Raw genomic sequence first — 21,796 nt, 5'->3', positions numbered from 1 at the left:
TTTATTTAATTTCTTTTATCAGTTTTAGATCTGATAAAAATTGATGGGTACCTAGAAGCAATCCCAGTGCAATAATCAAATAAATGAATTCAGATAATGTTGTAAACCTTGAGGGTCTAGTCTAAGCTCCTTCGAATATATTTATTAATTTGATGATTAATGTTTTATGGTTTCAGTTTCATTCCATTTAAAACTACTAAAAGAGAAAAGAGACTTAGGACCAACGTTTTCACATTATTAACATGACTAATAAGGTGGTCATGGTTCTTGGTGCCAATGAGTATGTTTTTCAGAAATAATGATTCCACATTTCTAACTTAAACTCTATGCAGTTATGTTATTTCAACAGTTTCCAAGGCATTTTTTAAATTTTCCAGCATGACAGAAGTCAATATCTATCTCTTTTTATGAGCTTGCATTGAGAGGAATCTTCAACATGACCCAAAGGTGATGTCAGAAATACTGTTTGGAGTAAGGCTAAGCCCAAAAGGTTCTAGCTCATCAGTGCCAGCAATGATGACTGAGAACTTGGAAATGAAATGAATGTTAAACCATGAAATTATGTCCTCTCGTGCACAAGTATAATTATACATCAGTATACATCAAGCGAGCACCGTTTCCAGAGTTTGTTCATCAAGAATAATTTGGTTGTTCATTGTAGCAGGTAAGACTGCAAGGTCTACCATGAGGACAGTTTGACAATGGCAAACTAACTACTTGTAGGACAATTTTTAGTGCAGAATACATCTAGGGAGGTCCAGCAATATTTATACTCTATTTTATATTTGTAAATGTTGTGATCTGTGCTGGCATTTAATGCCCATTCTCAATAGTCTGAAACTGAAGAGTGCAGTAAAGAATCAGTACTATTGGTGAATCTGATGAACAGTGGAGACACAGTAAGGGTGGAAAATATCCTTCCTTGATGAAGCATTTATTGAATAAGCTGGGGAGTACCACCAATTAATAGTTCTGTGCTTTATTTCATGAAACATTTAAAAAAAATACCACCTGAATTATTTACCACTAGAACATAATTGGTGCCAAGGTGAGGTTCAAATACAATTCTTTTAGAATAAGAACATAGAGTATGGGTCCTTCGGCCCATGATATTGTCAGCTTACCAACCTTATTCCACGATTAACTTAACTCTTCTTACACAGACCAAAACCCTCATTTTTCATACAGTACATCCATGTGCCTATTTGAATCTCTTAAATATCCTTTTTGTTGTCTCTGATTCTCCAGTATTCTAATGAATAAAGACTTAGACTGAATGACCTCTCCCTATAACTCAGGCTTTTTTGTTGTAGAAACATAGAAATCTACAGCACATTACAAGCCCTTCTGCCCACAATGTTGTGATGACCATGTTGCCTACTCTAGAAACTGTCTAGAATTTCCCTACCACATAGCCCTCTATTTTTCTAAGCTCCATGTACCCAGTTAAGAGTCTCTTAAAAGACCCTACTGTATTTCCCTCTACCACCTTCACTGGCAGTGCATTCCATGCACCCACCACTCTCTATGTGAATTGTTCTAGCAAAAGTACTCCCCTCACCAACACTTTATACAATTTAACATAATGACCCAATTTGTATACTCTGTGCCCTGACTGATGAAGGCCAAATGCTGAATACCATTTTCACCATCCTGTCTACCTGTAATACCACTTTCAATTAACTATCCACATGTACTTTGTGGTCCTCCTGTTCCATTACACTCCCTCATGTCCAACCATTCAGAGTATACATACTACTTAGTTTTTTTTTCTTTCCAAACTGCATCACCTTACGTTAATCTGTATTAAAAATCCATTTACAAATCCTTGGTCCACTTCCCTAAATGAGCAAAATCCATCAAAACATTACCACATTTGCCTCATTGGTCGCCTGAAAATCCAGCTAACTGGAGAAGCATGTCATCCTCAATGCTGAAGAACAGCTTAAATAGAACAATACAGGAAGATAAATGACTAAGCAAGCAACAATCTTTTTCAGTTCCATAAAGTTAATTGACTATTGACTTTTAGTTATTTGATAATTTGTTTTCAGAAATCTGTGATGTTCTATGGTCCAGTTTTAACCCATTATATTTGTAATAATTGCAAAAATATTTACTCCCTTAATATGTAGGATTAATTATAAACTTTTATAATAGGTTTATTTCAATAGCAGTACCATGGTAACTAAGCAACCCGTCGGAATGACATGAGAGCACTGGGCATGAATGTGTGAAAAAATTCATGTGGCAAAAATAAGTCCAAGTAAAATAGGGCTGAAGATTTCCATGTCTAGTTCCATTCACAGATAATTAAGAACAGTTTGTAGTGATAAATGTTAAGTAATATTCAAGGCAATTCAATGCCAGTCAATAACTACCTCTAGTAAATGAGTAATAGTATTAGTCATCATTTGTACCGTTATCAAATACTTCAACTTTAAGCAGTCTACAGGCTTAGTATTGACCAGAAACATAACACGCGGTCCAATGTTAGCTGGATGCTTGGTGTTCTGCAGAGAATCTTTCACCTCCTCTGTCTCCAAAGTCTTTCCACCATCCTTATACCATGAGCCAGGTGTGTAATTAGTTACTTTATTTTTGTGGATAAATGCAGCTCAAACAGAGCTGGGGTACTTGAACTCCTTTTAAAACAGCGAAGTCCATTTGGTTAACATGCCATTCTCCATCAGAAACACTTGTTTCTTCCATCATCAGTGCTGGCATGCACCATCTGCTAAACACACTTAAAGCAAAGTATGCAACCTCAACTATATCAACGGATATGCAGAGGTTCCTAACAGCTCTGGGAATATCTGAATTAATGAATGCTTTCACTATCATCTTAATGGTAATGAGGAATGACCTCTTGCTAGTGACCCACACTTCATGAGAGAAATAAATAAGAACTGGCAGGTTGTATGCTGATAATATGAATCTACAAAAACGTCTAGTGTGGATAACTAGGCAGATGTCAGGAAACTTAATAACAGCGTTGACTTAAATTCTTATTGTATTAGCAGTAATGATCTCCACTAGAATTGTTGATGGCAAAATAACGTTAGTGACATATTTTGTGAATGTTCTAAATAAATTTAGGTAGACATTAGACTGTTCTTTGTGACCTTCTGGTTGCTTACTCAATGTGCAAGCTTCTTGATTAGAAACATATACAATTTTCTAACTTGCTGTGAATTTCTTGACCTCAGAACATCTCAAACTTCCTTACTGCCATTAAAGAAATGTATTGATTTGACAAGCAAAACGCAAGTTCATTTACCATAAAAAGGATTGAAATAACTCACCATTATTCAAAAATTGGTTGAGGGATAAATGCTAGCTAATGGAACAGGAAGAACTCGCCTGCACTTCATTGAATTATGCAGTGGAACTTTTTCCATTTCCTCTATGGAGCGTCAGGTTAAACTCTCCATGAAAGCTTAATATGCAGTACTTCTTCAGTAAGGTGCTGAAGTGTCAGGTTGGATTATAGGCTCACTTTCTAGTAAGATCCTTGAACCTAAAAACCACAAGCTCTAAGATTGCATCTAATTGAAGCAAAGCTATAGTGAACTGGTATATTGTAAAGAAATGTAGCAGCTTTCTGGATAATGAGCTATATTATTACACTAGGTGGTGCTGATTGAAAAACAAAATGAAAACCTTTTCTATTGAGAATATAATTATACCCATCAGGCAAAATATTTAAAGTTGAACTATTCCCATCTCTGCACTATAAACACTTAAATAATTTTTATAATGCTGTTTACATTGTAAATACATTCTATATTAATGTATATAAAATTTTTAAAATTTTTATTGAGAGACTGTGCAGAATAGGCCTTTCTTGCCCATTGAGCCATGCTCCTCAACAATCTTCCAATTGAATCCAAGCCTAATCACGGGACAATTTACAATGACCAATTCGCCTACCAACTGGTACGCCTTTGTATTGAGGTAGGAAATCAGAGCACTGCGTCATGAGGAGAGCATACAAACTCCTTACAGGCAGTGGCAGGAATTGAACCTGTGTTGGCTGTACAGTAAAGTGTTGTGTTAACCTCTGTGCCACCCCATTTATACGTATTTTATTCTATATCCATACTTTAACCTTTAACTTTACTTTTTAAAATAATTCTTTATTCTTTGTGCCCTGACCAACACACCACAGGAAATTCCCATTACATGTAAATGTATATGGTGAATAAAGTTGATCCTTGATCTTTAAGCTTCAATTACTTAGTATATTTGTGTAGTTTATGTCACAACTTTTAATGGCCACGTGTCAATCACAAGATGTTTGAAGTTGTATTGATAACCTGAGTTTGGGTGTAAGTAGAGTCATAGAATTACATAACATGCAAGTGGGCCCTTCGGTTCATCATATTGAAGTCAATTATGTTGCCCAAGTATATTAATTCCATTTGCTTGCTGGTTAGTATTGCCCATTAATTGCCTTCTGGGCTGGCTGTTATATTCAAGTTGAGCATATATCCAGATTGGCACTTCAGTGTAGTATTGAGGGAGTTCTTCAGTGCCGAATAATCTGACTTCTGGATGAAATGCTAAATCAAGGTAGCATTTGAGAATATCTCCTAATTTCCTAGCCAACATTTATAATTTAATACAGGTCGACCTTCACTAATCCGACTACCTGTAATCCGGCTCCTTCGATAATCCGGCACTGGTTTCAGATTTTCTGTAATTTGCAACTGTAATTTCAAATTTCCTGGGCCACTGTATCAATCTGCTACGTATTGTTTTGGTTACGCTAGATCTGTTCATGTGTTGGCTCGCTCTTGTAAGCACAGACAGGTGATTCCTGCTTGTTTTCCTGCATTTATTAATATCATTTGCTCTTTTTTGGCCCCAATTATGGCCCCCGTGAGTAAAAGGAAATGCACCTCATGCTGTGAAGCGAAAACACCACACCATATCCATTAAAAATAAGATTGAACTCTTGAAAAAAACTGGACAGTGGTGTATCAGTGAAAAGCTTGTGCGAGTGTTACAACATTGGCTCTTTCACAGTGTATGATATAAAGAAACAAAAAGAAAAACTGCTACATTTTTTTTGCTGTTAGTGGCTCAAAGAAACAGATGTGAGTAAGAAAGACAATGAAAGACGGAAGAAGTTCGGAACTAGACAAAGTGCTAATAATGTGGTTTAATTTTCGTGTAAGTGAAGGTGTTGAACTATCTGGAGATATGGTGAAGGAACAAGCAAAAGTGTTTCATGAAGAACTAGGACTATGAGTGTGACTATAGTGAAGGCTGGCTTCATCGGTTCAAGCAGCATCTTGGCTTACAGTTTCGTGCAGTGTGTGGTGAAAAATGTTCAGCAGACAAGGAAGCAGCAGCAGAGTTTGTTGACGAGTTCACCAAGTTAGTCTCCGATGAAAAATTAAGCCCCGAGCAGGTGTACAATGCTGATGAGACTGCTTTGTATTGGAGATGTACACCAAGAAGAACACTAACAACAGCAGATGCAGAATCGCCAACAGGGTATAAGGCATCGAGAGATTGTGTGACTGTGCTAGGCTGCTCTAATACTGCAGGAATCCACAGATGTAAGTTACTGGTCATTGGCAAAAGTTTATGTCCCAGGGCCTTCAAAGGTATGACACAATTTCCTGTAATTTACCGTGCTAACAAAAGCAGATGGATTATAACTAGCATCACACTAGAATGGTTTGAAAATTATTTTGTTCGCAAAGCACGAGCTCACTGTGACTCTGTTGGCCTGCACCACAACTGTAAGATAATGCTTGTTTTAGACAACTGTTCAGCACACCCAAAAGCAGAACTCTTGGCAAAAAACAATGTTTTCTGTATCTTCCTGCCACCTAACTGTACATCATTAATTCAGCCCCTGGACAATGGCAGATTAATTTTCTGTATAAGTTAATTCCTGGACATTTACCTGTACCCTTTATTTTATCTGTACCTGTAATATTAAATTTAATATTACTTTATTAAATTTTCACTTGCTACTAATTTACTATTTCTGTTTCATTATTATCTAACTTGTACTGATCTACATGATATTTTAAAGGTATGATGAGGCGGTTAGCTATTGCTTAATGTGATCCTTCTGTAATCTGCCATTTCCACTAATCCGGCTCTCCTTAGGGCTTAATGGTGTCGGATTAGTGACGGTCAACCTGTAGTACAAAAAAACCCAATTTATTTGTGCAAATTGGTTGTTTTTCCACACACTACTGGAATAATTATATTTCATAAGTTATTTATTGGCTTTGAAAAATCGTGAAGTCTGTAAGCATGCTATACAAGTGAATGTCTTTGATTCTAGTTACAGAAGAAAAAAAGCGAGTAACCTAATTTTCCATCTATTCTTCCGGCCTGAACTTATTTTCTTTGATAAACTGTGATCAGTATTAGATGAGACAAGTTCATCACAATATTTTTCCCTGTGTCAAACTGATAGTGAAGACAAATTTCTGGCAGCCATTAGAAGTAAAAGAGTACTATTATAATTTTCCATGAGAATAAGTGTAAAATACAGTGGATTCTGGATATAATACAGAAAATGTATAGCTTGGGTAGTTGATGGATGGGTTGAGTTGTTCTCTGATCTTGGCAATATACTTGCAAATGTTTCGTCAGTATGCGAGGAGACATTGCCAGTGCATTGTTTGTCTCCTCGCATGGTGAGGAAATGTTTGCAAGTAAATTGCCAAAATCGGAGAACAACATAATCCAACCACAGTGGATTCTGGTGAATTAGGATACATTAGGACCTATATATTTTGACCCAATTAAGTGGATGCCCCAATTAGCCAAAGTTCCATGGAAATAGTTAAAAGGATATAAAAAAGACAAGCTATCATTTAACTGTGTAACAAATTTTGGATTTAAATGAAGAACAGTACAAATGAGAACACTACCAATACTACTACAGTACTATAAAACTGTGTATTAGTTACTAATAGTTATCAGTGGAAGAATTCATCCAGAGTACGCAGTCACGTTCTTTTGATTGAATGTAAATGAACAAAATCAACGAAGACACCTAGTGCAGATAATGGACTGCCTTCATACAATGCTTTTGACAGTCACATCCTCCAAATCATAATTTTCATTGTTACATTCAATATGATTTTAGATACCTTCAATTTTTTTGTAGTTCCTAATGTGTAGCCGGCTGGTGGTGTAATGGCATCAGCGCTGGACTTCGGGGCGAGAGGTCCTGAGTTCGAATTTGGCCAGCTCCCTTGCACGCTCTCCATCTGGGCTGGGTTAAGAGCTGGTGATCTCTTTTTTAAAAGAAGACTCACCTGGCAGAAGGCAATGGTGAACCACTGCTGTAACTTTCCATGAACATGATTTCCCAATATGTCAGAGCAGCATGGAGGGAAATCGTCCGCCAACTGGAAGTTCCAGATGTGACCTACCGATGAACGTGTCAAAATAGTGAAATTGTTTAATTTTCACTTCTGGCTGTTTCTGGTATCTCCCAAGTGTAAATGCTTGAAACAACAATGAACAAAACGTTTCTAATTTGTCTTATTGCTTATTTCTCACTAGTTATCAGTGAGAACCATCACTCCTTTTAGACCATAAGTGATAGAAGCAGAGTTAGGTATTCCGTCCATCGAGTCTGATCTGTCATTTCATCATGGCTGTTTTATTTTCCCTCTCAACTCTCTTCTCCTGCTGTCTCCCCATAACTGTTCATGCCCTGCAAATCAAGAACCTGTCAACCTGGAAACCTGTACCCCATGCAAGTCTTACTGAGAAAGTAAGGAGACATGGGATCCAAGGGAACATTGCTTTGTGGATCCAGAACTGGCTTGCCCACAGAAGGCAAAGAATGGTTGTAGACAGATCATATTCTGCATGGAGGTCGTTCACCAGTGGAGTGCCTCAGGGATCTGTTCTGGGACCCCTACTCTTCGTGATTTTTATAAATGAGCTGGATGAAGAAGTGGAGGGATGGATTAGTAAATTTGCTGATGACACGAAGGTTGGAGGTGTTAGTGTGGAGGGCTGTCAGAGGTTACAGTGGGACATTGATAAGATGCAAAACTGGGCTGAGAAGTGGCAGATGGAGTTCAACCCATATAAGTGTGAAGTGGTTCATTTTGGTAGGTAAAATAGGATGGCGGAATATAGTATTAATGGTAAGACTCTTGGCAGTATGAAGGATCAGAAGGATCTTGGGGTCTGAGTCCATAGGACACTCAAATCTGCTGCGCAGGTAGACTCTGTGGTTAAGAAGACATACGGTGCATTGGTCTTCATCAAATGTGGGACTGAGTTTAGGAGCTGAGAGGTAATGTTGAAGCTATATAGGACCCTGGTCAGACCCCATTTGGAGTATTGTGCTCAGTTTTGGTCAGCTCACTGTAGGAAGGATGTGGAAACCATAGAAAGGGTGCAGAGGAGATTTACAATGATGTTGCCTGGATTGGGGAGCATGCCTTATGCAAATAGGTTGAGTGAACTCTGCCTTTTTTTCTTGGAGCAACGGAGGATTAGAGGTGAACTGATAGAGGTGTATAAGATGCTATGAGGTACTGATTGTGTGGATAGTCAGAGGCTTTTACCCAGAGAGGACTGTTTTAAGGTGCTTGGAAGTAGGTACAGAGATGTCAGGAGTAAGTTTTTTACGCAGAGAGTGGTGAGTGCGTGGAATGGGCTGCCGGCGATGGTGGTGGAGGCAGATACAATAGAGTCTTTAAAGAGACTTCTGGACAGGTACATGGAGCTCAGAAAAATAGAGGGTTATGGGTAACCTTAGGTAATTTCTCAGTTAAGGATATGTTCGGCACAGCTTTGTGGGCTGAAGGGCCTGTGTTGTGCTGTAGGTTTTCTGTGTTAAATATACCCAATGACCTGGCCATCACAGCCACCTGTGACAATGAATTCCACAGAATTACCACTCTCTGGCTAAAGAAATTCCTCCTAATCTTTGCCCTAAATGGACATCACTCTATTCTGGGGCTGTGCCCACTTGTCCTAGATTCCCCCAATATAGGAAACATCCTGTCCACATCTACTCTATCTAGACCTTTCAACATTCAATAGATGTTGATGAAATTCCCCCCATTAGAATCAGTAGTATTAGAATCAGATTTAATATCACCAGCATATGTTGTGAAATTTGCGGCAGCAGTACATTCCAGTACATAATAATAAAGAACTGTAAGTTACAGCAAATATGCTGTATGTGTTTATGTATGTAAATATATAGTTAAATAAGTAGTGCAAAAGAAGTAGTGAGGTAGCGTTCATGGGTTCAATGTCCATTTGGAAATCTGATGTCAGACGGGAAGAAGCTGTTTCTCAATCTTTGAGTGAGGAATGACTCCTTCTTCTAAATTCCAAGAAGTACAGGCCCAGAGCCATCAAATGCTCCTCATATATTAACCCTTTCATTCCTGGTATCATTCTAGTGAACCTCCTCTGGGCCCTCTCCAATGCCAGCACATCTTTTAGATAATTGAACCAAAACTGCTCAGAATACTCTAAGTGCAGTCTGACCAATAAGTTATAAACCCTCAGCATTACATCCTTGCTCTTATATACTTGTCCTTTGGAAATGACTGCTAACATTGAATTTACCTTCCTTATCACTGCTTCAATCTGCAAGTTAACCTTTAGGGAATCCTGCACATGGACTCCTGACCTGCTGATTTTCGTATTTTCTCCCTGTTCAGAAAATAGTCTATGCCTTTATTCCTTCATCTAAAGTGTTTGACAGTATACTTCTCTACACTGTATTCCACTGGCCACTTCTATGCCCATTCTTTTAGTCTGTTGACACCCAGAAACTTGAAACTGTTCACCCTTTTCACTTTTCATCCCTCGATGTGGACTGGTGTGTGTTCCCTTATTTTACCTTTCATGAAGTTCACAAGCAATTCTTTGGTCTTACTGCCATTGAGTGCAAGGTTATTTCTGATCTGCAAAGTCTATGTCTCCCAGTGAGGAATACACTGTGTTTAGCCAATCTTCACAGATACTTAATAGTATTATGATCATTTTAATTATATTTAGTAATATAGAAATTAAGAAAATACAGGAATATATTTGTGGTTAATGTTACCTTTCTACTATTTAAATGCCATGGTATATAGGGGCTGGATATTTTCTTTAAGCACAAAAATTAAGTAAAAACAGCAACATTATATTTGCTTTCTAATATCAGTAGAGATGAATACTGATAAATAGAGAATCATTAGAATCCTCAAAATACGGAAAAAACTCCAAGAATAATCATTTGTATGGAAACAAAAACACAACTTGGGTTTCCATGCCATCTTTAATATGGAAAACACTGCAAGCCCCTTCACATAAAGAATAATAAAAAATTGATATTTAACCAGAACGATTTATTAGACCACTAAAAACTTAATCAAAGAGGTAGATTGTATAGAGCCTTAAAGGAGAATTGAGAGATAACTCTAAAGGTGTAGAAAGGGAATTCCAGAGTTTGGAACCTTTGTAGTTGAAGATGTTGTAATTGAATTCAGGAAATTTAAAACATGCAAGTTAGAGGAGTCCAGATCGTCAGGTGTCTTGGAAAAATATTAAAACGGTGACAGCTTTAGAGATAGCAAAATGAGTATTATCACAACATTTGCCATGCCAGCTGAGGCCCAAAATTTAAACTTAGAGGTCAGGGAAGGGTACAATGAATGGTATGATGATGATAGGAACAGCTTCTTCTCCTCTGCCATCTTTGAAGCTTTGGACACTACCTCACTTTTTTAATATACAGTATTTTTGTTTTTGCACATTTTTAATAATCTATATAATATACATAATTGATTTACAAACATACTTGTTATTTATTATTATATTTTATTTGTTATTTCTTTCTGTCTCTGCTAGATTATGTATTGCATTGAACTGCTGCTGCTAAGTTAACAAATTTCAAGTCACATGCCAGTGTTAATAAACCTGATTCTGATTCTGAATTCTGAATAGTGTGAATTAGACATTATGGTGTTGCTGGCTTGACTCCACAATAGTTTTATTTTACATTTGCAAGTGTTATAGAGATCGACTCTGGCTTCTAACCCATTCATCACTATTCTGTTTCCTTGCTTGGTGTAAAACAGGCATCAACCACCCCCATTAATAAAAAGACCTTACTGTTTTAGACAGCCATTAAGGGTAATTGAAAACTCATCTGATCTGTCTTACAGCTATACAGCTTACATGTATAGTTTTGGAATGGGTTCCCAAAATTGAGTAATTGCAGCCATTTAATGACAGTCAAATATCACCCTAGAGTATTTGATTCAGGATGGGTGTGTAGCTTAAATTGTGTTATTAATGTTGTGCAATTCTTATTTGTGTCATTTCATAGGTTATTGGTATGGAATTGAGTTGGATAAACCAAATGGCAGAAACAATGGCTCTGTGGGGGGCGTGCAATATTTCACCTGTCAACCAAAGCATGGGGTGTTTGCACCTCCATCAAGAGTTCAGAGGTAAGGGACGTGAATTCTATCTGCTGGACATGATTTAAGCATAGAGGTAAACAAAATGAATAGAGAATTTGATTCATGTTATCAGTTCTAAGACCTACCATGTAATTGTGGAGAAAATCTAAATAACAAATTAAACCACACCAACTTTATTTTTTTAATTAAAGATAGCATGCTTCCCTTGATTGTTCTCTAAATTAAATATGTAATAATTCTTGCTTGCATTCTCATCAACAATTTTTCTATGGAAATTTAATTGATAACAAGTATCATAGTGGATGCAAGATAATAGAGTAAATCATTAATGAACTTTCTCTCAGTTAATGTGTAGGCCTCCATTAGTCTCAATAGACCATGGATTTCTGCCTTGGAAAGTTTTTTTATGGAAGACCGGCAGTTGCCCAAGCTGCAAGTCTCCCCTCTCCACGCCACTGATGTTGTCCAAGGGAAGAGCATTAGGACCCATACAGCTTGGCACTGGTGTTGGCGCTAAGCAATGTGTGGTTAAGTGCCTTGCTCAAGGACACTCATGCCGCCTCAGCCAAGGCTCGAACGAGCGATGTTCGGATCACTAGACGAACACCTTAACCACTTGGCCACGCACCAACACCCTCAGTTAATATATTATATATATATATATACACACACACACACACACACACACACAGATATATAGTGTACAAATTCATAATCTGACTATCTTGGTACAACTGACAGCATTCTGGCATTCTGCAGAGAGAGAAAATGGGTGTAAATGAAATTATTATTAATCTTAGAAACAGAACTGGCCAGTTTTGACATAGACAAAACAAGCAACTTATCTGAAGTTGTCTGCACAAGAGACTGCAGATGCTGGAATCTGGAATAATAATCAAATTTCTGAAGGAACTCAGTGAGTCAGGCAGTACTGTCAGTGGGTTCAGCAATCTGAAATATGTTGAGTGTTAACACCTGCTATGTGCTGGAAGATGAGGCTCAATCCCTTCAGCTTGTATCTGGCCCCATTGGCACAGTGTAGGCTGTAACAGAGAAGCTGCAGATATAATAGAGTGGAAGTGGATGAAAAATGAAAGGGAGAGGCAATGGAAATGTCAGGAAGTCACCACAGGTTGAATAGAATATTTTGGCTTAGTGCCGCATCGAATCAGTAGAAAGATGTGACATAGGATCAGAAGATATTGAATCCTTGTGGGTTGAGTTAAGAAACTGCAAAGGGAAAAGGACCCTGATGATAGATATATACAGACCTCCCAGCAGTAGCTGGGATGTGGACCATAGATTACAATGTGAAATAGAAAAGGTGTGTCAAAAGGATAATGTTATAGTCACGGGAGATTTCAACAAGTAGGTCAATTTGGAAAATCAGATTGGAAATGGATCTCAAGAGAGTGAGGTTGTTGAATGCGTACGAGATGGCTTTTTAGAGCAGTTTGTCATTGACCCTACTAGAGAATCAGCTATACTAGATTGGTGGTTATGTAATGAGCCAGAGGTGATTAGGGAGCTTAAGGTAAAAGAACCCGTAGGAGTCAGTGATTACAATATGATTCAGTTCATTTGAAATTTGATAGGGAGAAAGTAAAGTAGGAGTATTTCAGTTGAGTAAAGAAATTGTAGTGGTAGGAGAGAGGAGTTGGACAAAGTAAATTGGAAGGAAATGCTGGCAGGGATGACAGCAGCCATCAATGGCATGAGTGTCTGGGAAAAATGAGGAAGGTACTGGATAAATGTATTTCAAAAGCAAAAAAAAAAATACTCAATAGTAAAATAGTACAACTGTGGCTGACAAGGGAAATCAAAGCTAATGTAAAAGCGAAGGGCATACAACAAAGCAAAAATTAACAGGAAGACAGAAGATTGGAAAGCTTTTAAAAACCTACAGAGAGGAACTAAAAAAATCATTAGGAGGAAAAAGATGAATTATGAATGCAAGCTAGCAAGCGATATCAAATTGGATAGTAAAAGCTTTTTCAAGTTTGTAAAAAATAAAACAGAGATGAGAGTGGATATAGGACTGCTAGAAACTGAGGCCAGAGAAATAATAGCAGGGGACAAGGAGATGGCAGATGAACTAAATGAGTATTTTGCATCAGTCTTCACTGTTGAAGACACTGGCACCAGATGTTGAAGAGTGTGAGGGAAAAGAAGTGAGTGCAATTATTATTACAAGGGGGAGAAGGTGCTCAAAAAGCTGAAAGACCTAAGGGTACATAAGTCAGCCGGACCAAATGAACTGCACCCTAAGGTTCTGATAGAGGTAGTGGTAGAGATTGTGGAGGCATTAGTAATGATAATTCAAAAATCATCAGACTCGGGCATGGTGCTGAAGGACTGGAAAATTGGAAATATCACTCCACTCTTTAAGAAAGGAGGAAGGCAGCTGAAAGAAAACTATAGACTGGTTATCCTGACATCAGTGGTTGGTAAGGTGTTGGAGTCAATTGTTAAGGATGAGGTGATGGAGTACTTGGTGACAAGCATAAGATAGGACAAAGTCTGTATGGTTTCCTTAAGGGAAAAGCTTGCCTGACAAACCTGTTGGAAGTCTTTGAGGAGATTTAAAATAGGATAGATAAAGGGGATGCAGTGGATGCTGTATATTTGGACTGTCAAATATACAGTCCAAAGGCTTTTGACAAAGTGCAACACATGAGGATGCTTACCAAGTTAAGAGCCCATGGTATTACAAGAAAGTTACTGGCATGGTTAAAGTATTGGTTAATTGGTCGGAGGCAGAGAGTGGGAATAAAAGGATCCTTTTCTGGATGGCTGCCAGTGACTTAGTGGTGTTCCGCAAGGGTCAGTGTTGGGACCACTTCATTTTATGCAATATATCAATGATTTAGATAATGGAATAGATGGCTTTGTTGCCAAGTTTGCAGATGATACGAGGATTGGTGGAGGGTCAGATAGTGTGAGGAAACAGGGAGGCTGCAGAAAAACATGGACAGATTAGGGGAATAGGCCAGAGAGTGGCAAATGAAATACAGTGTTGGAAAATGCATGGCCATGCACTTTGGTAGTAGAAATAAATGTGCAGACTATTTTCTAAATAGGGAGAAATTCAAATATCTGGGACTTGGGAGTCCTTGTGCAGAACGCCGTAAAGGTTAACTTACATGTAGAATCAATGGTGAGGAAGGCCAATGCCATGTTAGCATTCATTTCAAGAGGTCTAGAGTAGAAGAGCAAGGATGTGATGCTGAGGCCTCACCTTGAGATTGTGAACAGTTTTGGGCCCCTCATCTTAGAAAAGATGTGCTGGCATTGGAGAGGGTCCAGAGGAGGTTCACAAGGATGATTCCAGGAATGAAAGGGTTATCATACAAAGAACATTTGAGAGCTCTGGATCTGTCTTCCTTGGAATTTAGAACAATGAGGGGGGATCTGATTGAAACCTTTCGAATGTTGAAAGGCCTAGACAGAGTAGATATAGAAAGGATGTTTTCCATGCTGGTGGAGTGTAGGACAAGAGGGCACAGCCTCAGGATAGAGGAGCACCCTTTCAAAACAGAGATGCAGAGAAATTTCTTCAACCAGAGAGTGGTGAATTTGTTGGATTTGTTACCATAGACAGCTATGGAGGCCAGATCGTTGGGCATATTTAAGGCCAAGCTTGATAGTTTCTTGATTGGACATGGCTTCAAAGGTTACAGGGAGGAGGCCAGGGAGTGAGGCTGTGGAGGGGAAAAAGGAATCAGCCATGATTGAATGATGGAACAGATTTGAAGGACTAAATGGCCTAATTTGGCTCTTATGTCTTGTGGTCTTATGTTTGGTTTCTCCATGACAGAGGAGATATTGGGAGTTTGAATGCAATATGTAGATTGAAAGAAGCATAGATGAATTATTGTTTCACCCAAAATGATTCTGCAGTTTCTTAGTTGGTGGGAAGGGGTGAGATAAAAGAGCAAATGCTGTATTTCCTGTGGTTACAGGAAGAGTGTGTGAGAAGGAAAGGTGGAGATGGAAGAGCAGTCCACAGAGTCACAAAAGACATAATCCTTTAAAATTTTGAAAGGGAGGTAAAAGAAAGATTTGTCTGGTTGTGGAAGATATGGAAGATGATGCTACATTTGTTTCTCACAGTGAGCTATCTCAACATCTGGTGAATAGGTCTCCAAAGTACATTGCAGGTCATTGTGAAATAATTATGAAAAATAATATTAGCAGACAGCAGTACTTCTGCTGATGTGCATCGTACCAGAAATAAAAAAAAGCTTGTACTGCACAATGAGCTGATTATCAAGAATACTGAGATCTGACAATAAAGTCAGAACACACTTTATAATTGAATTATTTAAATTTCAAAACCTGCAAGCAATAAATATTTCATCTAATTTATTATAAGATCTTAACAATGCATTGCAGTTCAGTAAACTGGTCATATTATCATGAAAACTGTTTTAATTTGGGAATGACTATGAAAAGTCAATTTTAAGCATATTGCAGAAAGATGCAGAAATTTTAAAATATTTTATTGTCATCCAAAATAGAAGTTTCAATAGCAAACTATATAGTCTATCACTTCTCTGCTGCTTCTGCCTCTGTGCCAAATCTTCTCTAAAGTTCCCATCTACTTCCTCTCTAAAAACTCATCTAATTGATTACAAATTTCCTTCTCCTTTCGTGCTTTTCACACCCCACATTCAGTGAGAATTTTCATGGATTTTCTCTCCTCAGATACTACTTTACTCTCTTTCTAATTACCCTTCTTATGAAAAAAAACTATTTATTCCTACAGTATATCCTTGTGTAAGCTTCCGCCTCTTCTATAATTTCTTTCTCCAATCCATCCTCTGGTTTTATGTTTCACAATTGTGTTTGAACGGGGCATGACTGCTCAAGTGTGTGAAGGTCGGCCTGTGAAAACAGCGGGAGAGTTTAAAAAGCAAGCAGATTGAGAAGGGGAAGGTAATTTCTTCGGCAGTTTGAACGGGGCATGACTGCACAAGTGCATGAAGGTGTGCCTGTGAGAACAGCGGGAGAGTTTAAAAAGTGAGCAGATTAATGGAGCGGGCGATGGAGTGGAGGGAGACAGAGTAAAAAGGCTTTGGCTCAAGAGGCTTCGGCGAGCAGAGGCTGAGGACGTGTTTGGTCCCAGTGGGGTAAGGCCGTGTAAGCTCCTTTAATTAATCTAATTAACTTAGAAGTATGTAATGGAGGCAGAGTTAAGACAGTCGAGTGCTGCATTTGCAGTATGTAGGAAGTCAGGGCGAGCACAATTGTTCCTGATGACTACACCTGCAAAAGGTGCATCCAGCTGCAGCTCCTGACAAACCGAGTTAGGGAACTGGAGCTGGAGCTGGATGAACTCTGGATCATTTGGGAGGCAGAGGCAGAAATAGACAGGAGTTTCAGTGAGATAGTTACCCCTAAAAGTCAGGAGACAGGTAGCTGGGTGACTGTCAAGAGAGGGAAGGGGAATAGACAGGAAGAGCAGAGCACCCCTGTCATCGTCCATGTAGAGACTAATGACGTAGATAGGAAGAAGGAGGAGGTCCTGCAAAGAGAGTTTAGGGAGTTAGGTGCAAAGTTGAAGGACAGGACCTCCAGGTTTGCAATCTCAGGATTGCTACCTGTGCCATGTGCTAGTGAGGCTAGAAATAAGAAAATAATGCAGCTAAATATGTGGCTAAGGAGATGGTGCAGGAGGGAGGGCTTCATGTTTCTGGGCAATTGGACCTTGTTGCAGGGAAGGTGGGACGTCCCAATGGGACGGGTTGCACCTGAACTGGAGGGTGACTAACATCCTTCCGGAAAATTTGCTAGTACTGCTCCGGGGGGGGGGGTTTAAACTAGATTTGCAGGGGGAGGGGAAATAGAGTGTTAGAGCAGATAGTGACGTGGAGGAGGATAAAGGTCATGCAAGAACTGCAAGTATAATGCATGGAGTAAAGCCAGATTTAACATATAAAGAGGCTTTCAGGAAAGAGAAGCAGAATAAAGGGTGTAAAGGTAGTAAGGTAGAAGGGCTAAAGTGCATGTACTTCAATGCAAGAAGCATCAGGAACAAAGGTGATGAACTGAGAGCTTGGATACATGGAATTAAGATGTAGTGGCCATTACAGAGACTTGGCTGGCACCAGGGCAGGAATAGATTCTCAATATTCCTGGATTTCAATGTTTTAAAAGGGATAGGGGGGGGGGAAGGGGAGAAGGGGTGGCATTACAGGTCAGGGATACTATTACTGCTACAGAAAGGGTGGGTAATGTAGCAGGATCCTCTTAAGTCAGTATGGGTGGAAGTCAGGAACAGGAAGGGAGCAGTTACTCTGCTTGGAGTATTATATAGGCCCCCTGGTAGCAGCAGAGATACCGAGGAGCAGATTGGGAGGCAGATTTTGGAAAAGTGCAAGAATAACAGGGTTGTTATCATGGGTGACTTTAACTTCCCTAATAATGATTGGCACCTGATTAGTTCCAATGGTTTAGACAGGGCAGAGTTTGTTAAGTGTGTCCAGGACAGATTCCTGTCACTATATGTTGACAGGCCATACTAGATCTAGTATTAGGTAACAAACCGGGTCAGGTCGCAGATCTCTCAGTGGGTGAGTATCTGGGGCACAGTGACCACTGCTCCCTTGCCTTTAGCATTATCATGGAAAAGTATAGAATCAGAGAGGACAGGAAAATTTTTAATTGGGGAAGGGCAAATTATGAGGCTATAAGGCTAGAACTTGCAGGTGTGAATTGGGATGATGTTTTTGCAGGGAAATGTACTATGGACATGTGGTCAATGTTTAGGGATCTCTTGCAGGATGTTAGGGATAAATTTGTCCCAGTGAGAAAGATAAAGAATGGTAGGGTGAAGGAACCATGGGTAACAAGTGAGGTGGAAAATCTAGTCAGGTGGAAGAAGGCAGCATACATGAGGTTTAGGAAGCAAGGATCAGATGTGGCTATTGAGGAATATAGGGTAGCAAGAAAGGAGCTTAAGAAGGGGCTGAGGAGAGCAAGAAGGGAGCATGAGAAGGCCTTGGCGAGTCAGGTAAAGGAAAACCCCAAGGTATTCGTCAATTATGTGAAGAACAAAAGGATGATAGGAGTGAAGGTAGGACCGATTAGAAATAAAAGTGGGAAGATGTGCCTGAAGGCTGTGGAAGTGAGCGAGGTCCTCAATCTTTGGTATTCACCAATGAGAGGGAACTTGATGACGGTGAGGACAATATGAGTGAGGTTGAACTTTTGGAGCATGTTGATATTAAGGGAGAGGAGGTTTTGAAGTTGCTAAAATACATTAGTATGGATTAGTCCCCGGGAGCTGACAGAATATTCCTCAGGCTGATCCACGAGGCGAGGGAAGAGATTGCTGAGCCTCAGGCTAGGATCCTTATGTCCTTGTTGTCCACGGGGATGGTACCGGAGGATTGGAGGGAGGTGAATGTTGTCCCCTTGTTAGGGATAGTCTGGGTAGTTATAGACCAGTGAGCCTTACATCTGTGGTGGGAAAGATTCTTAGAGATAGGATCTATAGGTATTTAGATAATCATGGTCTGATCAGGGACAGTCAGCATGACTTTGTGAAGGGCAGATCATGTCTAACAAGCTTGATAGAGTTCTTTGAGGAGGTGACCAAGCATATAGATGAGGGTAGTGCAGTGGATGTGATCTACATGGATTTTAGTAAGGCAATTGATAAGGTTCCACACGATAGGCTTATTTAGAAAGTCAGAAGGCATGTAATCCAGGGAAGTTTGGCCAGATGGATTCAGAATTGGCTTGCCTGCAGAGAGCAGAGGGTTGTGGTGGAGGGAGTACATTCAGAATTGAGGGTTGTGACTAGTTCTGTCCCACAAGGATCGGTTCTGGGACCTCTGCTTTTCGTAATTTTTATTTACAACCTGGATGATGGGGGTAGAAGGGTGGATTGGCAAGTTTGCGGATGACACAAAAGTTGGTGGTGTTGTATTTAGTGTAGAGGATTGTCGAAGATTGCAGAGAGACATTGATAGGATGCAGAAGTGGGCTGAGAAGTGGCAGATGGACTTCAACCCGGAGAAGTGTGAGGTGGTACACTTTGGAAGGACAAACTCCAAGGCAGAGTACAAAGTAAATGGCAGGATACTTGGTAGTGTGGACAGAGCCCTGAAAGTTGCCTCACAGGTAGATCGGGTAGTTAAGAAAGCTTATGGGGTGTTAGCTTTCATAAGTCCAGGGATAGAGTTTAAGAGTCGCGGGGTAATGATGCAGCTCTATAAAATTGTGGTTAGGCCACACTTGGGAGTACTGTGTCCAGTTCTGGTCGCCTCACTATAGGAAGGATGTGGAAGCATTGTAAAGGGTACAGAGGAGATTTACCAGGATGCTGCCTGGTTTAGAGCGTATGCATTATGATCAGAGATTAAGGGAGCTAGGGCTTTATTCTCTGGAGAGGAGGATGAGAGGAGACATGATGGAGGTATACAAGATATTAAGAGGACATTAAGATAGAGTGGACAGCCAGTGCCTCTTCACCAGGGCACCACTGTTCAATACAAGAGGACATGACTTTAAGGTAAGTGGTGGGAAGTTCAAGGGGGATATTAGAGGAAGGTTTTTTACTCAGAGAATGGTTGGTGCGTGGAATGCACTGCCTGAGTCAGTGGTGGAGGCAGATACATTAGTGAAATTTAAGAGACTACTAGACAAGTATATGGAGGAATTTAAGGTGGTGGGGTGGTTATATGGGAGGCAGGGTTTGAGGGTCGGCACAACATTGTGGGCTGAAAGGCCTGTACTGTGCTGTGCTATTCTATGCTCTAGGTAAAAAGTTAAGGGTTTGGATCTGGGAGTGGTAGGTAGTTGTCAAGTGGATAAGTGATTTGAGATACTTACTGCTAGTGCATAATCTGAAAGCATAAATTATCTGATGTTCAAATATTTGGCCTTAATGCTGCAAATAAAAAAACCCAGTTTATAGCATGCTTAGGAAAACAGTTTGTATCATGAAATTGTTGCTTAATCAAAACAATACTGACATGTCTTGTCATTTTTGAATAGCATAGAAAAATGACAACAAATAGCTTAGAGCAACAGAACAAATATACAAATTATTGGAATGTTGAGCCATGTCAGTATCTTACTTTTAGCACTAACAATAATTACAAAATTGTGAAAAATCCAAAAGCAAAATGCTTTAGTCACCTGAGATCTGAAATGAAACGAGTATTTCCAGCATGCTTATTCTAAGTCACTTGGTATCCTTTGGGTTTCTGTTCTGCAGTTTCATGCTTGCAAATGTGTAGTTATTATTTGTATTGCACAACTGGACATTCTGAAAGCACTTGCTGAACAGTGTATATCTCACTTTATGTTTCATGATTAACGATGTACTTCTGCTAACAGGATCACAGCCTTTTTGTCCATTTAGCTCCTGGTTTTCATGCTGAAATTTAACTGTTATCTGTTATCAAACAGCAAATACCTACCACTGAAGCATATCCCTTAACACCTTGCCTTAAGAAAAATTCTGTCAGTCCCAGATTTGTTATGGACAATTGACTTAGCAATAATTGTCATTTATGGAAGAAAGTTTGAAACTTTCGTCACCAATTGAAACTTAGTTTTAAGTTTTAGACCATAGTTCTTTGTCTTGGTATGCTGATTGAGATACTTACTGCATCAGTTCATATTAATCTTTAGCCTAGATTTCAGGGAATGCAACCTAGTCTTCTTAAGTACTAATTTGTTATTTGCTTCATGGAGTACAAGCATCATTTTGGTAAACCAACTCCACCCTCCATTAAAAAAAAACAATATATTCTTTCTAGGTTGCAATACCCAATACAAGGAATAGTCTAGCTGTAGTTTGTGTGTGTGTGTATATATATATATATATACACACACACACTTAGATACATAGATTCCTAATATATCTAGAGAACTTGAAAAGAGGCCAGTATTTTGTATGTGCATGTGATTTTAATGACTCCTTCCTCCTTTGACCATCATTATTTACGGAATTGATTTTCTGGTCCTTCATTATCATTATGGATTGCCAAATCCATTCATTATATATTCATATATAACTAGTTATGTACATAACCATATAACACTTGTTATGTATCTACATATGTTCTCAGTTTATGCAGCTGATAGAGTCAAGGCATGAGAAGAGTCTTCCTGTTGAATAAATAAATTGAGTTAGGATGACAGGAAATATTGCTGACTAAAGTACTGGTTTATTTTGGGAGTGCTCTGGTTGAAGGCAGCCTTCCCAACAAAGGTACATAACTGCCAAGGGAAAAGAACAAAATCGTCTGGTGATTTTCTCCTCAATTTTGATGGAGCCAGTTTCCAAGTAAAATAACACATCAAAAAGGTTTGATTTCATAACCCTGATTGTAAAAGCA

At 39.2% G+C, this 21,796-nt stretch overlaps 1 protein-coding gene across 11 annotated transcripts in view; it reads left to right on the top strand.

Annotated features, from left to right (window-relative positions):
• LOC140730333 (CAP-Gly domain-containing linker protein 4) overlaps positions 1–21,796 on the top strand; it is a 331,198-nt gene that overhangs the window by 230,480 nt on the left and 78,922 nt on the right. For 9 of the 11 annotated variants that reach the window (XM_073050611.1, XM_073050610.1, XM_073050608.1 and 6 more), the window contains one exon: positions 11,342–11,465. In XM_073050611.1, the coding sequence (XP_072906712.1) occupies positions 11,342–11,465 (124 nt within the window). Of the gene's footprint in view, positions 1–5,183; positions 5,901–11,341; positions 11,466–21,796 lie in introns of those variants that run through there. The other 2 variants (XM_073050612.1, XM_073050613.1) reach the window with 2 other exon arrangements.

This window comes from Hemitrygon akajei, chromosome 7 (genome assembly GCF_048418815.1).
Source record: "Hemitrygon akajei chromosome 7, sHemAka1.3, whole genome shotgun sequence".
In the NCBI taxonomy this organism is placed as follows: domain Eukaryota; kingdom Metazoa; phylum Chordata; class Chondrichthyes; order Myliobatiformes; family Dasyatidae; genus Hemitrygon; species Hemitrygon akajei.
Note: the sequence above shows the minus strand (reverse complement) of the source record. Positions and strands in the feature narration are given on the sequence as shown.